This window comes from Semicossyphus pulcher, unplaced genomic scaffold (assembly GCF_022749685.1).
Source record: "Semicossyphus pulcher isolate SPU_LCO1_2020_fin unplaced genomic scaffold, fSemPul1.0.p SCAF_6, whole genome shotgun sequence".
NCBI lineage: Eukaryota > Metazoa > Chordata > Actinopteri > Labriformes > Labridae > Semicossyphus > Semicossyphus pulcher.
The window spans coordinates 15,101,624-15,119,476 of record NW_027211737.1 but is presented as its reverse complement, the minus strand read 5'-3'; the positions used below and the strand labels follow the sequence as shown (position 1 = coordinate 15,119,476).

Genomic DNA, 17,853 nt, shown 5'->3' with positions numbered 1-17,853 from the left:
ACACTTGTTCTGTAATTACATCTCACCTTCTCACTCCCCTCGTGCCTCCATCTGACAGTGAAGCCCTCGCATGTAACGCACATTTTAGCCGACAATCAAGCATTTAATTACATGTTAACATGCAGTTGACATTAACACAGCACTCTTTGTATGATATAATGACACTAATACATGCATGTACTTCCTCTTCAGTCTGCTATGATGTATGGCAGAGGCTATTTTTAGTGATTAAAGCGATCTATTTCCTGATACCTCAGGCGGAACTGTGCTGACTGACGACGCCTCGAGCCAAAAACACTAACAGCCCCTGAAGGAAGGAAAAAAATACAATAAAGTGTACACACACACACTCTCAGTTCCATATTCTACATATTCAGAGTTAAAGTAAACCGAAAAAAGTTAAGGGAGACTGTAAGCAGAGGAGCGCTGCTGCGAGGAAATAAATTAGCTGGCAGATTTCTCCCTGAACTCCATCAAACTCGGTGTAATGTAGTGGATCTTTCATGAGGACGTAAAGACTGAAACACATACACCCACTTTAATTAGCTCCTCCTAGCTCTCATTATGTCACTTTGTCATTGTTTCTGAGCAAACCGTGCGTACCGAGTGTATTTTAAGAGTGTGAGCGGGCCTTTAGTGCTTTATTTCTAACTGTGTTTTTGCATGTATACAGTACGTGTGTGTGTGCACAGGCAAATTGATCTTGGTGTGTTCTGTGTTCGGAGGAAGAGGTATTTCTTTTGGTGAGGCAGCAACAGACAAATTAGAGATCCAGACAGATGGTGTTCTGCGGGAAACCTTTGACTCAACCCGTGTTTTTGTCAGGCAGCTCACAGTGGCCTTTAATCCTGCCTGTCAGCCACAGAATGGAGATAAATGGAGAACGGTGTGGGGTGTGTGTTTGTGTTAAAATATGATCATCTCACAAAGTTTCCTTACCTGGTAGCTGCTGCTGGTTAACATAGATCTCTGCTAGGCTTGTTGCTTAAAGATTTTTGCTTATGTGCAGACTTCTGATCAAGCTTTTTTGACTGATCATTTAAAGTTGTCTCAGTTTCGTTCTCTATGGCGGCACCTATGGCGATAAACGGTAATTGCGGGAGCACACTTGCATGTGTGACGTCCACGGTTGGCTCCGGTTGTAACTGGAGTTGTTTGCTTCATCTGAGCGTCAAATTTGTTTCTTTTTCTCTGGATTTTTACTTATTTTTGAAGTTGTATCCGTAGTCATCTTTTCTTTCTTTGTTCAGCCATAGTAGATTACTGTTTACTCGCAACATTTGCAGAGACCGGAAAAGCAGCCGCTTAGCTCCGCCTACCCTCTCTGGCAGACCAACCACTGCTGGGTGATGGAAAACATGTCACTAAAGCTGTTTTCCCATTGGTCAAAAAACACACTAACACTCGGCTTTTTTGCTTAGTGAGAAAGGTTACAATCTGCATTCAGACCCGGGTCAAATGACTCTGCAGTGGACCCAGGTAATTATCGCCTCGGCTCCGATCAGGTTTGGTGGGAACACAAAACCTGTGTCAACACGCTAATCTCCGCCCCCTTCCCGGTGCGATGCTATGCTCCGTTGGTAACTTCTGCGACTCCTTGTCATCAAGCTACAAGTTCCGCCCGTCTCTGTCCGAGCAGCGCGCGAACATCGTTCCAAATTCGTCGGCGCTGAGTTTGATAAACAGACTGAATGAGTAAGAGATACAATAAAGACCTAACCACCCTAACATCTTGACCAACCCTGTCTCCGGCGCGTTTGTGACGTCAGACGGTGACGCAGCAGAAAAGAGACCGACAGGAGTATACTTCACTGGCAATGGGAAAACAGACAATCTGCATCTATAAGCTGGTCTTCACAGGTCTGAAAAACTAGCGTCAACGCGCTAAATTTCAGTGGGAAAGGGGTATAACTGTGCACCGCTTGTGATTTTCTTTCATCAGTCGGCCATAGGCTCAATCACCATCGTGTTACCTCATTCAGCGATAGATAGTGACTTAACAGCCATTTATTTAAATAAAAACCTTCAAGATTATCACTTTACGCATTAAATACAGACTTCCTCAGACAAGCTAAAACTTTTCTAAGTTAGTCGGCCTATGTGTTGATTGCTGTCATATTGAAAAGGGCCCTGTTGTGTCACATGTAAACATCTTCCTCTTCACGTTTGATTTGCGCCATCTGTCCAAACTCCGACTGCTTCTCCCGTATGCTGAAGAAATATGTCAGCATAATATCACCAGCCTGGCCATCATTTCCATCTACTTCTCTTCTATTCTCCACGATTTGAAAGTCATGTCAGTGTATTTTGTAGCCTGTTTGCAGGCAGGATTAAAGCAGCTTAACCTCAATGAGATAAATGTAAGGTAAATGTAAATGCAGCTATTATGTGTGTACGTGCGTGTGTGTTCTCATGAGTGCCTGTCAGCATTAGCGTTTGATTCAAGGGCCTATCTGGGAAGCAGCTTTTGCATAACTCTGATAGGCCAATTAGTGCCGAATGATAGATGATGAGCTCCATGGGCAGACAGGGTCGTAATAGAGGGGAGAGAGGAAGCACTCTGTCCTGAATTTCAAATCTGTTCTGCTCCGTCCTCCATCAAAGTTACATACAGCTTAGTCATATCCTAATTCCTCTGATCAAAGTCTGCTTTTGAAATGTTTTTTTTCTCCCTTTGTTTTGATCTGTTTGATCTTTGATCAAGTTTCAGAGTAAGAATTTTAGCCGTTCTTTGTTGTTTTTTCTGGCATCCTTTTGATTGTTGAGGATTTGAGAGGAGAAAGCTGGCATTTAGTGAGTCTTTGAATTAATATTTCAGGATGAAACTGAACATTGATCTTGCGATTAAAGAAAGAGCCGGTAACCTCAAAACTAAAATAAAGTGTGGCTTTCTGCTGGACGATTTTATTCAGGTGGCATCGCTGTTTCCCTCTGAAGGAGAGGAATGTTCATTACCTTTCCCACTGTTTATTTGCTTTCCCTCAAAGGTCAGCAGTAAACATCTTTTGTACGATTTTGTCACAAAGGCATTTACCGTCCCCAGAAATTGTATTCACAGGTGTTCAGGTAGATGAAACAAGAAAATGTCACTGCCTGCTGCCTTGAGTGCCACACAAAAACCTGCACGAAGTGACATTTGCAACACGAGAAGAGTCGACTCACGAGCAAACAGAACAGACGGCAGCTACAGACATAAAGCGAGCCGCTTCCTCTGATAGACATGAAAAGACATCATGTCAGACAAGAAATCTTTAGACGTTGGCTCAATTCCAAGTTTAAAAAAATCATAAGATTTTCTGACAAAACATTGCTTCGGCTTCTTTGATAGGTGCTGCGGCTCTTTTTTCCCGTCTCATTAGCCTCCGTGTAATCCGTCTTTCTCTGAAGCCGTCTGCCAGAGCGCGCCGGCTTGTTTGTTTTTTTGCGTGTGAAGCATCTGTTGGTGACAGAGGAAAAGGTCAGAACTGTATGAAAGGCACACGGGGAAAAGCTTGTTTTAACTTTAATTTTCCTTTTATACTGTCATCAGTGTTGAACAAACTTGTAAGGGTGCCTTTTTTAATCTTCATTTAACACAAAGTTCAGATCAGAAACTGAATGTTAGCTGCAGATCAACAGTGTGCACTGCCTGCAACAGGGTGGTGTTTTAGCGCTGCTGCCCCTCCAGCAATCAGCATTTACTGGCGCTCTGAGAGGGTGCAAGGAGTGGTCAAGCATGGAGCAATTTCACAGGCACAAGTGTGAGACGGTATAATAACACAGTCCAAAAGCAACATGCTTGAAAGAAAATGGAGCAGGGCCCATCGCACTACTACAAAAGAACCGAGGCAGCGTTGATGTGTGATGAGGGATTTCTACCTCGTCTTCATGCCAGTGGAGTAATAATAATAACCAGGGCGTACAACTAGGCCAGAGCTGCTGCTGCTACTACGCGTCTAATGCTCGACACTGTTGCAAATCAGTTCGATTTCATTTGTTTTGAGTCAATATTGTATGTTGTCTACACAAAGTCGTATCTAATGTTGGCGATAATCTGCACTGATCTGAGCCAGACAATCCCACAATCAAGCCCGCAGTTGGTGGACATGATGTCTTATTAGAATGACTGTTGGTGGATTTGCTGCTCAAATTAGTTTTTTTTCCGGCCTCTCTTTTCCTTCTCTTTGTATCCGCTCCCGTTCCCTCCAGCCACAGCAGGCATTTTAACCCTGTCGTCCCCGAGCGCCACCAGGAAGCGTTCAGAGAGCGTCCCTTAAATAAGAGCGATGTGCTTGTACAGCAACGTTCTGAGCTGATGTACATTGAAGTGAGCCGTGTTTCTTTGGCTATTGTGGATATAATTAATTATGTAAACCATCTCCGGGGCTCATTTGCATTTCTTGATTGATTTCAGTCCGTTTTGTGTATTCCGCTTGAGCAGAAACGAAGATGAGAGACAGGCACTGTCGTTCATGTCAGCGTGCTGTCATTGAAATTGCAGCGAGGCGTCGGCCCCCAGGAAGTTGTGCACGTAATTGCAAACATCTGTCTCTATGTACACATGTAGGAATCCTGTTTATGTCTGCTCGGACATGCATGAAGTCAAGTTTGTGATTTATAATTTCATGTACCTTGCTGGTGCCAATCAGTGTGGTGGATTCGCTTTTCTATGGGAGGTATTTTTTTGCATCTTAGTGTTTGCCTTTGAGGGTGGTAAAAGTCTAAAAACGCATGCGCACACGTTCCCTCATTGCCGTCTTCCTCTTTGTCTCTCCTTTTCCCTGCGCCCCTTTCTCCTCCATGCCACAGCGCCTGTTAAATATCAAGCCCGGATGCTTACACAGCCTCTGTGCGCCTGTCTGTCTGTGTGTGTGCAGCTCTCCTCCAAACCAAAACGAACGACCCAGTTAAATAATAAGCTGAAGGCTAACAGAGGGACCCCATCAACCTCTGAGCTGTATCCTCTCTGAAGCCATCAATCGTGGGACTAAAGCTAGGCTGCATAATGACATTGTGGCAGTGTACTTGCGCTATGCTGCAAAACATATTAATGTTACCCATAATGAGTTTGACAGCCCAATATGGTTGTCAGGCATCAGGGAGGGGTTTTCACTGGCTAACACTGCCCTCAAATGGGAGAGCGGGGCTACAGCAACTGCAGAGGAAGCTGCAGTGCTGTCAGGGTCTGAGCAAATGATTGTTTTGAAGCATTTTGATTCTATTATTAAAATAGCACTCAGACATCATTTTTATTCACAATAACCGTCCTTATTCTGATCCGTAGAGATGCAATATTTTCTTACTTACATGTCTGTCTCTCCTGCCTTCATCCCAGAATCCTGGAGCTCCAGCAGAACGGGGACATGGACATACTGAAACTAAAGTGGTGGCCCAAGGACAGCCCCTGTGACCTCTACAGCTCAGTGCAGACACGACAGCGAGGCAACGCTCTGGACATCCACAGCTTTGCGGGCGTTTTCTGCGTCCTTGCGGCCGGTGTGGTGCTCTCCTGCCTCATTGCCATGGTGGAGAGCTGGTGGTCAAGAAGGAAGGGATCCAGGGTCCCCTCCAAGGAGGTATGGGGATGGATGGGTGATTGACAGGACTAACGATTGTTCAGAGAGGGGTAAAGGGTCTACAATAGATCCCAGAAAGAAAGGAAAAGACAAATAAAAGATAGATGATGCATTTAGTGTTAGCATTCAGGTGGTGAAAGAGGGCAGAGTTACTGCATACAAAGTGTCGTCAGGATCTTATAAAAAGAGATGAGTCTTCCTTATAACATTAGAAAACCTCTCCTGTTCACTATACAACTTTTCCCTGAACAAAATTTGCACGTAGGTAAAATCAGCAGCACCATCCATCCCGACAGCGCAGGGTTCAACTGTGGTTGTTACAAAGCCTCTGCTCATTGTGTGAGAAAGAATCCTGGAGGTGTTATATTACATCTCCAGTGATATAACAGGTGTTGATCTTGTAGTCTTGCAGTCTTTTTTGTATGTATATATATATATATATATATATATGTACTGTACGTATGAGGGAAGGGTGCGACAAGTCAAACAGTAGCATCAGCTTTAAAACATCCTGTCATGTTAACACTTCTAATTATTCCTGAACCATCAAATTATCAAATTTCTCATGTGTTTTTTTTAGTCATAAGTTGATCTAAAGTGCTACAAATACTTAACACTAACTATAATGTAGTATAAGATTGCTCGGTGACACAAATACTCACATTTTACACCCATACTGAGACGGTTAAGGTATTATGAAAGAGTTTATGTAGCTGCATGTAATCACAGGTATATATTCGGTCCCAAATACTAGGTTTAAACTGTACCCACAGCATTCCCACATCTCTGTACTCCCTGACAACGCACAGTAACAGCCTATATGGACAAATCAAGTGGCTATATATTTAAAATATTTACTCTATTGGCAAGGGAATATATTCAGAACTTTTCTACTGCTGGTTTCCTGCATGATCTCACCTATTTTTATGTTGTATTTATTCTATTTTGGTGCTGATGATTAGCTTAAAATTAGGCGAACGCCTCACTGTCAAAAGGGTAATCAAACGCTTCTGAAAAAGAGGACACTGGCAGGATGCACAAACAGCCCGGGGGCCTGCTGGAACGCCGCACCGTGCCTTGACCAAAACACTGACTCACAGTATTCAACACGGATATTTATTCCGGCGTTCTCTCCAAAACAGTGGCAACACTCCACCTTGTAAATTAGCAGCAGCCTCCTGTGAAATATCCAATCAGCCTCTGTGCGCCTGATCACCTCAGCAGGGATATCATTTGAGACAATCAGAGTGACTCTGGCAACAGCCTCCCTTTAGTAGAAAGCCTGCAGACTGTTCTGTTTGCATAAAGAAGAAAGGTAACATCTTCAAAGGAAACCCCAAATGGCAGCATGTTTATTTGCTTTTTTATGAATGCATTTGAATTACACGACTTCAGGCCCGTATAACAGACTGCAAACTCTCTATTTCGCTGCCTCTTCTGTCCCCAAAAGGATTTGACAACTTCTAACTCATCTTCCAAATGCGACCCACCTCGTCACCTCCTGTGCCCACTGCTACGTGAACCAAAACACAGGGGGAGGAACTTTAATCAAAACTGTGAAATTGCAGGAAAGTGCCTCAAATTTGGGATGCGAAACGTGCCGCTGATGAAGTGAAAGAAATGTAATTACGTGTGAAATAATATTTTCTCTTTTGGTTTAAAGTCAATTATTTATGTGTTGGTAACAAATTAGACTGAGGCGCGGAGCAGCACAGATTAATTTTAGCAGAAAGTGTTTTTGCCATCAGGTAAATTACTTCAGCTCCAAGCAATTGCTTTCTCCCTTCTGAGGGAGCCGCTTGATAAAGAAGTGGTAAGGTTAACTTATGGATTTAAACAGAATGCTTTCCTTTATTATCTTTCATCTTCCAGTCCTTAGGAATATAAAATCTATTTACTATCAATCAGAAGTAGACATTTTGCGTGCTCTACCACAGTGGATTGTGGGTATTGTTTCCTGGATATCAAAATGGGCTGTAATGGGGACAAAAAAGATCACCATTACACTATCAGGACTGTCTAAGTGAGCATCTCTGTATGAGTGCGACTACCAGAAACCAGTAATAGAAGCCTGCTCCGTCTCCTTAATCCTTGGTGTCATGCTAATTTAAAGTTCCACCAAGAATAAATTAGAAAAGATGACAAAAAGATGGGAATGGAAATTGCGACCATACGCGGGATGATTTAGTGTCAGATCAGGTTACTTTTCACGATAAAAGGCCGATAACACCAATCATCTGGAAAGTAATTTAGAGGAAAGTTTCGACATTAAAACTCCATGAGCCACTGGTTCCAAGTGATTAAATGAGCAGCTCCTGGTCAAACATCGGCGTGTCATCACAAATTACTGCATCTCTACATCACTGTAAGTTCTGGCTTTCTGAGGTCATAATTTAGCCGTCCTGAGGGATCGTAATGAAGTGACTTGAGTTGTGGTTATGTCGTTTGACATGACAGATTGAAATACATGTGTAAATACAACAAACACAATTAGACTCTTTGTTTTATTGCAGGCGAATAGGTGCTTTGTGACTTGACTGATGTGCCTCTGCGATCACGTATTGCACACAGCCTACTTGTCAGCTTTGTTTACAGCAGCCCAATACACCAACTGCAAGTGTAGCAACTGATCAACAGAGGCAAATGATTTGTCCTCTTTATCACTTTTCATTTGGGCTGCTGGCTCATTGATTTGTTTAATTGTTTAATTTGACTTGCACTCCATGTGCATGCCTCATTCCTCTTTAGAAAATGAGTTCAATTCAGGCCAGACCTTCTGGGATTTAAGTGTATACACTAGCAGGAGGCGTAAAGTCAAATACAGACTCCTACTATATCAGTCAATTTGCTGCGTGCAAGAGCAACATGCTCAACAGTCGGTTAAATGCAGTTCGATCTGCTCAAGCCTAATTTAGTCTTTTAAATATTGCTGCCATAATTTTATGCTGCACCATCTAATTCCTTTGGTAAATAACGTATATCAAATATTTACTATTGGTGCTACAACCCATCCTGCAAAGATCCTCTGAAACTGATTGTATACCTCTCGGTGAAGTCACCGTCTAAGCTTTGAATAAGAAGAAACCCAGCCACCTATTCTGGGGCCCGGTCAGGTGAAACCAAATTCCTACCACTAGCACATTTTAAAGAGTTGTGCTGTTTCACATTTAAGACATATACATGATGTTGCAATGTTGGATGTCCAGACTAAACGTGGGGGAAGTTTCAAATCTGTAGGTAAAAGTATCTCGGAGTAATCCCCAGGCTTCTCACCTCGGTCTGCAGGCTGCTGTGAATGGCAGGTTTCACGCAGTTTTTTCTACGTGCTGCACTTTGTGATATCACAGCCGCCTTCGGAGAGCTGGCCAATCAGAAGAAAGTAGGCTTGTAGGGGCGGGGTTTCTTAAAGGGACAGAGCTGACCGAGTCGTTTCAGGCATGGGCTGTATGAGGGCCTGCACAGAGCATCAGTGTGAGAAAAATGAGGAGTTTTTTAAACTGTTAATTATGCTAAGCTACTCCACAGGTATCACAGAATGAAATACATAGCTTAAACTTAGCCTAATACACATAATATCTGCTCCGATACGAATAACAGTATCGGTATTGGCCTCCAATGTTGTACTGGGTATCGGCAAGTATGTCAACACACTGATCTGATGCCATAACTAAGTGTTCCCCCCAAAAATTTATCTTTTTCAGGTAAATCATCAACTTAACTGTAACAAATAATGACAATCAGGTACTAGCGGAGAGTGTAATGTTGCTCAAAATGTCAGCAATCAGTGTTTTTCCACCAGTATATTGGAGGCGTACTCAGTATTGGCCAATATTAGGCCTGGGTATCAGGAAGGAAAAAATGGTATCAAAACATCTTTACACCAAAATTATATGTTGTAACACATGCAACATTAGCACCCAACTGCCTTCCATGTTCCGTTTGTTTTGATCAGACATCAATAATTTTTTTTTTACCTCAGTACACACACCAACACACGCCCCACATACCCCCTACTGCAGCCCCCTGCTCAGTCCCCAGCTTTAATCTGTCATTCAGATCAGTAGTCATGTTCACCACCGAGCAGCTACAAAGACACTAAACCTTTGGTTCAACCCAAAGTCATGTTAAGCACAGTGTGGTTCAGCTGCAACACACAAACATCCACCCCCCCCCACCCACCATCTTTATTAGCTACTAAGAACAGCCGGTGGAATCAGCCCCTGGCTGAGCGCAGGAGAGGAGTCGCAGTAGTGAACAGGAGGGGGACAGCAGGGAGTTAAACGGTGATGGTCTTTGATTTTCTTTGTCGATCTTGTTCAAGGTTCTGCACATTAAGGAATGAGGTAACTACTGTCATATGAAAAAGACAATAACTGATGTAGAAGTCACATAAAGATGGTGGACTTGTTACTTCATAACAAGGCACCAGTAGAGCAGTGGGAGCAAATCAATGGGATATCCAAGTTTATTACAAACTAATAGCCACTTCAGTGCTTCCATGTGAAGATGAAGGCGGCTCAGTCAGCCGTGGACGTTTTTGATAGTTGACCCCATCCACCGTATCAAAGCATTGGCCTATTGATTGGCGTTGGTTTGGCTCAGGGTTTGCTCAGAGTAACCGCTGAACCACAAAGGGTCTGTACGCTTCAGACAAAGCTTGTCAGATCATCGGATCATCAAATCATCTCCTGAAACCCCCGGCAACCACCCCTTCCCGACCGGGGAGGCTGCATCCGACGGTTTATGTAACTTTGTGGAACCAGCAGTCCAAGAAGTACGCCCACTATTTTCATTCTCCACATGAATACTGTTATTTCTTTTTGAGTTGGAACAACTAGGATGCTTTTTAGGATGTACTCGCCCATGTATTTGACAGCCACATTGTAACCCCACATTTGAGTGTGGATGTTGGGGATAAAGGACACTTTTGCTTTCAGATGTGGCCATCACCACGTCCCATGATTACTTTCTTTCAAGCAAACCCGTCCTTTAAACTGGCAGCATCTAAAAAACAGCACTCAACTCGTCTGTAGGTGTTTAAATTTGGCTGACGATTAGTTCTCTTACTTCCTGAAATAATCCTGTGAAAATATGTGTAAAAAGAGAGTGAATACCATACTCAGATCTAATATCACCATCTGTGCAGAATTTTTCCGAATGGGCGACCAGCTGCAAAGATGGCTGCTGAGACGAGAGCAGCCGCAAGTCAAGCTGGGACCACTGCAGCATGTCCCGACTCAGTGGAGGAAGGAAGACAAATTTAAGTCAACTTCAAAGAAACTAATGAGATAAATTGCATATGTTGCATTTTATCGACTGGGGGAAACTCAGTGCAATTTGGCCTTAGTCATGGCCAATGGAGTAAGTCTGGTGTGTTTAATGTCACCCAACTTCCTTAAGTTAAATTAATAAAGTGAAGCAAACCATAAAGCTTGTAATTAACTCCAGCAGACGTCGTGCTCTCTGTCAGTTTAAATGAAGAACTCTTTGGCCTCCGTCTCGCTGTTACGCTGAATGTTAACACAACTTGAGAGAAAGTGCAGCTGCCTGTGCATTTTTTCAAGTTTCACATAAAACAGGAAAGCCTGGTGACCCATCCTTTATGAGTGGGCAGAGAAAACTTGGCTTAATAAGATATATTGGCAGCAGGAGTATGAATTGGGAGTGCAGACTTGGCATGAATACTCTGCTCCCAATGCCCCACGCCAACACAGTGAGATACTGCATCCTGAAAGACTGGTGTAGAGTTATGTTGAGAATTCAGGTTAGTATCAGCTACTGTCAAAAAGTTTTCTCCACTGTTATTGTGTGTTATTATGAGAGACTTCTTTTCAACCAGCATGGTGACTGTGAAAATCACTTCAAGTGGTAATCTTGAAGACTCAATTTCGATCTCTATGGTGATAAACAGTAATTGTAACTCTTGATTTTCCTGGCTGACGGTCGCTTTCCTTTTCAGACTGTTTGACTTCATCTGAGCGTCGAGTTTGTTTCTTTTTCTTTGGATTTTCACTTATTTTTGAAGTTGTATCTGTAGTCATCGATCTTTTCTTTGTTTGTTCAGCCATAGTAGATTACTGTTTACTCGCAACACTTGCAGAGACCGGAAAAGCAGCCGCTTAGCTCCGCCTACCCTCTCTGGCAGACCAACCACTGCTGGGTGATGGAGAATGTGTCACTAACTGGGCGCCGCTTGGTATTTTTTCCGTGAAAGTCGCACCAGAAAGCCAGTCTGTACAACTGCAAATGCAGGCTTTCATCAGTGGGCCATAGGCTCAATCACCATTGTGGTGATGGTGACTTAACAGACATTTATTTAAATGAAAATATTCGAGATTATCACTTTAAACTTTGGTGTTTCTTAGAACATAAGAGATAAGCTTGCATCCTTTTTATCTAACGCTCACTTTGACTTAATCTAAAACATGAACAATCACAAATCTAAAAACCATTCATCTACATTTAGCACAGTTAAATCATTGGTATTATTTTTTGGGGTTCACCTTTGACCTACAGACACTAAAAGATGTGGATTATATCCAAAAGGACACTGACATAACTAATCATCTCTTTTTATAAAATCAAAAGGCCCGACATCATTGAAAGATGACTTCAAACCTTCCCAACATGACCACTCTTACAGTAACACACACACACACCGATGAGTTTGCACTCTTACATGCATGCATGCATATCATCATGGCCTCACATTTAGCCCGCCTCCTCCGTCATTACAGGCTTGTTTCAACATAATGAATGCTCACACCTTGTGTCAAACACACCATATCATGAAACCCATGAAAGCAGGATCGACATTTGTTCAGTTTTCAACATGACTCATGAGCCCTGGTGGTTTCCACTTCATGTTCAGCAATGAAGACTCAACTTATCTTCCTCTCAGTGACACTTACACAACATGAAATGTTCGATGAAAATCACCAAAGACTGGCTACATCCATTCATCAGACCGTGTGGCCGAAACAGCATCCCCACCTGCACACATGCTTCCTGCATACATACAAACCCACTGTTCAACCTCTAATACTTCTCAGCTCTGTGTGTCTCTGTGTTTCTTCTACATACTAAAAACATGCATAACCACATACTGCACATGTGTGTACATGCCTTTACATTCATACTGTACGCTGTAACGCTCTGATAACTGCTTTGACTGTGGGCTATGTGTCAGTGTTTGTGTTCGTGCTCTGGCTCTGTGTTGTGTGTTGAATGGCGGACATCGTTATCTGTGAGCCTGCTTCTCGACGTCAACAGTTTTGCTGCTAAGATTTTCTACCCTTCTTACACACGCACAAACACAACACACGCTGCAACAGGGATGACTAATGCAGGTCGCTGTGATGAGAAATGTATTACGAAGGAACACAAGGATATGCAGCCAAAGTAACGGGAGGTTCTGTAACAGTCTACCTGCGAGTCATCCCATCCCTCTTAGGATCTTTGATTTTCCAAACGTTATGTAAATATAATTATGACAGCAGCGCACTACACATCTTAAATATATCCCAACCCTACATTTCCTACAATGTATTACAGCTCTTTTACTGTGCTCAGAAGCATATGAACTCATGCTGGGTATGTTAACAAAGATGCAAGATAAATCGAGGTGCATCTTAACACTTCTTTTGAAGCTAGTCTAAATCTTGACATCTTAATTTTGGCGAGATATTTCCAGACAAGTGTCTGAGGCACATTTCTTCACAAGAGGGTGGCTGTATTGCTTGAATATTTTTTGGTCTATATATGTTCTACCAGAGGTTTGTATGAAAGAGTTCTGTCACTGCAATCAACAACAGCATCTCTAAAATATAATATATTGACAAAAATAAACTGTCATTGTCAGAACTCTTCCATAACGGTAACATCTGTGGTTTTGACCATGTCTGATATTTCACGTATTCCATGTAGATTTAGGATGAGAGGAGCAGGCACGTCCCCCGTGTATCGTCTTCTCCGGTACACCTAAAAACAGCTGACCTTTTACTTTGTGAAGTTTGTGTCCGTGCCGCTCTCCTCGTCCTAACTCTATATAATGATCTGTGTCCCTGTGGCTCAAAGCTCTCATATTGCCTTTTTGTTTTGTTTCTGTAGATAAGTACTCTGTGTTGAGGGGTGTAGCGGGCGAGGGGGAGAGAGAGAGAGAGAGGGAGAGAGCAATACAAAATGCCATTTAAACATCTCCCCTTTCCAGGTATATAACGACTGTGTGAATGTCTCTCTGAGGACACAACACAGAACGACCTGCTTAACTGTGTGTGCTGACTGACTGCCATGTCTTTCTTCTCGCTCACCCCCCACCCGTCTGTCTCTCCAATTGACTTCTCTCTCTCCTCCACCTTCCCATCCTCCCATCTGCCTGATCTTGTCTGTCACTCATCCCTCCTCTGTCTGCTGTTTGTCTGCCTGGGTGTCTGCCTGTTTGTCTATTTGGCTTCTTTATTTATTTATTTATTTTTGGCTTGTTATTTTTTTTTATCTTCCCACTCAACTTGCATGCACACAAACACAAAAACACATTTATGAATTCCTCCACACCTCTCTCCCATCACTCTCTTCCTGTCTCTCTCCTCCTGTCCCCTCTGCTCACACACACACACACACCCTGCACATCACACACTCGCACCAGACGCAGGCAGATGGCCCATCTGCCAGGCAAGCTGCCGATCCGTGCCCTCACAGCTCCAACGAGCACCCTCTTGCCCTGGGCGGTCAGACCCAGAACCAGAACCCCAACACCGCCAACGCCACTGCCCCCACCGCCACCCATTACCAGCCCCCAGCATGCTGCGACATTCCCTGCGCCCTGATCGTGCAGCACTCCTACGAACCCACCAACCCCTCCGAGCTGACCCCCAAAATGAGAATGACCACCTTCACCACCTCACCTCCCACCCCAAGGTTATACATACAATAGAGGATAAAAATGAATCATTGGTTAGTAATGCTTGAAGACAGATGCTATTTGACATGTAAAGGTATATAAATGATGTATGAGGAGATATGACGGAGCAGGGTTCAAACTTTGATGTTCAAAGTCAGAGCAGGGCTCTCCGCAGGAAGCAGATGTACCTCTTAAAAAAACGTTTATACACACTGGCATGTTGCCAGCTGACTATGTGTGCAATGATGCCGTTCTGCCATTAGAGGGCGATGTCTCTCCATGTAGAGGCAACCAGGGCATCAAGTTAGCAGCTCTGTAAAGTTATATATGCAGCTAAAAGCCTGATTTATTTTCTGTAACATAGAGATTTTTGTAAAACCTCTTAATAGAAAATGAAGCATTGTGTGTCTGAGCATGGCTTTGTTGTCCAAATAAAGCCTTTGCATTACACTGTAAATCAGAGATGTATATTTCAATACATTTCAGACTTTTTATATATCAGTAATTATAGGTTCGTTTGTCAGTGTTCAGATCTGTAAGCCTTAAAATAAGCAAAGGGAAAAGAACATTACAACCTCCTTTCACGGTAATAAAAATGCACCCAGCTCCTGCGACTGTTCCCCACAAAGATCTCCCACTTCCCCCCCCGCACCTGTCCCTCAAAGTCTCCTTTCACAGACAGCCGACTGACCATTTGTGATTCGCTCTTCTCTTTCACTTCCTTTCATGTATCTGACACCAACTCTACCCCCTTGGTTATATCCCCCTCCTCCAAACGTTCAGTCTGTGTATGATAGTGTCACGGCAAACAATAGCGCCCCCTACTCCTCCTCCTCCCCTCCCTCCCACTGTCCCTCCCTTAGATGGCAACCAGGGGGCACCAGTGTTGGTCCCCTCTGCCCGTGAGCTACACAAAGTAGGTCCAGAGCCCCCTCCAGACCCCCCAGACCCGAAGGACACGGTCAGTAACTCTGTCTTTAATGTGACGCCCTGTTCCACTCAACCCAAACAATATTTCCTTTCAGTGTCAAACCCCCCAAAACTGGACACCTGCACTTCCCTCACTGTACCTCTGAGACTCATTGCCATGTGTGTGTGGACAATGCAATAATCTAAAATGTTGTTGGGAAAAGCCCCGTCTAACTTCTATCACCGTAGCCCTCTCCTCTCTATATCCTCACCTCTGTCATCGCAAACTCCTCCGCACCACCGTCCACCCTCCTAATGCAGCACAAGCATGAAACACCTCTCACTGAGTGTCACCATCCTTTAGACTATGTGGATAAGTTAAGTTTCATTTACCTTATCCTGTAAGTTAAAGTTTAAGTTAATGTATGTGCTTTGTCTTAAGATTGTTAAGGCTGTTAAATACTGTTTGATTAAAGTTCAATAAGTATCTTTATATGATGTTAAATAAGCATTAATAGCTGCAGCTATGAATTGTATGTGGCCTGGGGAAAATTCACTTGAAAACGAGATGTCGATCTCAATGTGAATTTTTTTAACTCGGCAGCCAGAATGCAATGCAAGTGAGAAGTACTGTAGTTATACTCCTATTGTATATTTTAAAGACCTATAACCCTGGAATCGCAGAGCACACAGCATGACAGCGGTGTGTTATCAGTGTGTATTCCACCCCCTTAAAGACCTTGTAGAAGTGTGTGTATGTTTCTCTCTTTCAATATCCTGACCACAGCTCAGAGTGTGCTTCTCTATCCCTCCCTCCATTTCTTCCCTCCTCTCTTTTTCCCTGCTTCCTGTCACATCCATGTTTCCCTGTGACCATTTGTTTATTGCTTTTATTTTGCGTCACCCTCACTTTAATTCTCACACCGAACTATTGCAATAACCTCAACTTTTGTTCACACGCTTTGTCCTCCTCATTTAATCACGTGCGTTGCACATCCTTCTCTTGCTTTCACTGCCTCTTACCTTTCATTTATCCTGGTTGGATGGGTTACATCCTTATTGTTGAATACGAAAACACCTCATCTTTGTCCACTTCCTCTTTTTCAAATGATACTCTCTCTGCACGCACACATTGTTCCCTCCATTTCCTTACTCCTCTATTTACACCACAATCACTCCTTTTCCTTTACCTCCTTTCCTACCTTTATCCAACTCTCCTCGATTCATCCCTCTCCTCCTCTTCGCACCTCTCTCATGTTTTCCTGGTATTCATCCTCCTTGGATTTCCCACCTGGATCTTCCTTCCCACTTTATATTCTTTCCAATATTCCTCCAATCCCATTAACTTCTCTTTCCTTTAACCATTTACCATCACCGCGTCCTCTTCTCCTTCCCCCTCCCCTCCCCACCTGCAGGACGATAAGGAGATCGACCTGGAGCACCTACACCGCCGGGTTAACAGCCTGTGCACCGAGGACGAAAGCCCCCACAAGCAGTTCTCCACCTCTTCCGTCGATTTAACGCCCCTTGACATGGATGCGCTTCCGGCCGCGCGCCAGGCCCTCGAGCAGATCAGCGACTTCCGCAACACCCACATCACCACCACCACCTTCATCCCCGAGCAGATCCAGACCCTCAGCCGCAGCCTCTCTGCCAAAGCCGCCGCTGGGTTTTCCGCTGGTTTCGGTAGCGTTGGCGGCGGCGGCCTCCAGGACCACCGGACTGGCGGGGTGGGTCCTTTCAGGCAGAGGGCCCCCAATGGTGGCTTCTTTCGCAGCCCTATTAAAACAATGTCCTCCATCCCATACCAGCCCACAGGCCCGGGACCCAACTTTGGATACGGCAACGATCCAGACAGGGGCACCTCTATATGAGGAGTTGCTAAGGATATGGTTGGTTCAGGAGGAGGAGGAGGGGGTAGAGCAGAGGGAGGAGGCGAGGTGGGGAGGGTCAGTCATGGGAAGGTACAACAAATACATTATGGATAAGCTAAAAAGTCCGAAGATAGAGATCCGTGTACATAGGAATCTTTATGTTTTCAGTTTCTGCTTGGGTGTTTCCAGATGTGTCCATTTTGTATGTGGAGAAGACGGAGGAGGTGGAGGTCTGTTTGGGCGTTCCTTATCCCCCCTGCATACCCTGCTGGTGAGGTGCAGAAAGGAGAGGGGGACGGTGGGGCTTGAATCTTTGCTTTATTGTTGTTGTTCTTGTGATTGTTTGGGGGATTATTTTGGGGGATACGTGTGGAAGGGGATCTTTTTTATTGTTTCTGTTGTATGATATGGGGACTGCCTCATATAACCGAGAGAAATGACTACTGAAATCTCAAACCCACGTCTGAGGGTTTGGTTTATACTTCTCCAACCACAGGATACACTTCCTGTGAGCTCCAGGGCTGCCACTGGTGGAGGACGAATTGCGTCTTCAGCCGTTTAACGACTCCAAGGGGCTCACACTGCTAAGCAATTATGAGGCAGTTATTTTAAGAGG

At 43.9% G+C, this 17,853-nt stretch overlaps 1 protein-coding gene across 1 annotated transcript in view; it reads left to right on the top strand.

Annotated features, from left to right (window-relative positions):
• grid2 (glutamate receptor, ionotropic, delta 2) overlaps positions 1-17,244 on the top strand; it is a 514,857-nt gene extending 497,613 nt beyond the window's left edge. Inside the window, exons 15-16 of the mRNA XM_069682887.1 lie at positions 5,315-5,555; positions 16,779-17,244. Of these exons, the coding sequence (XP_069538988.1) occupies positions 5,315-5,555; positions 16,779-17,237 (700 nt within the window). The 3' untranslated portion in view covers positions 17,238-17,244. The remainder of the gene's footprint in view (positions 1-5,314; positions 5,556-16,778) is intronic.
• Positions 17,245-17,853: the final 609 nt, after the last annotated feature.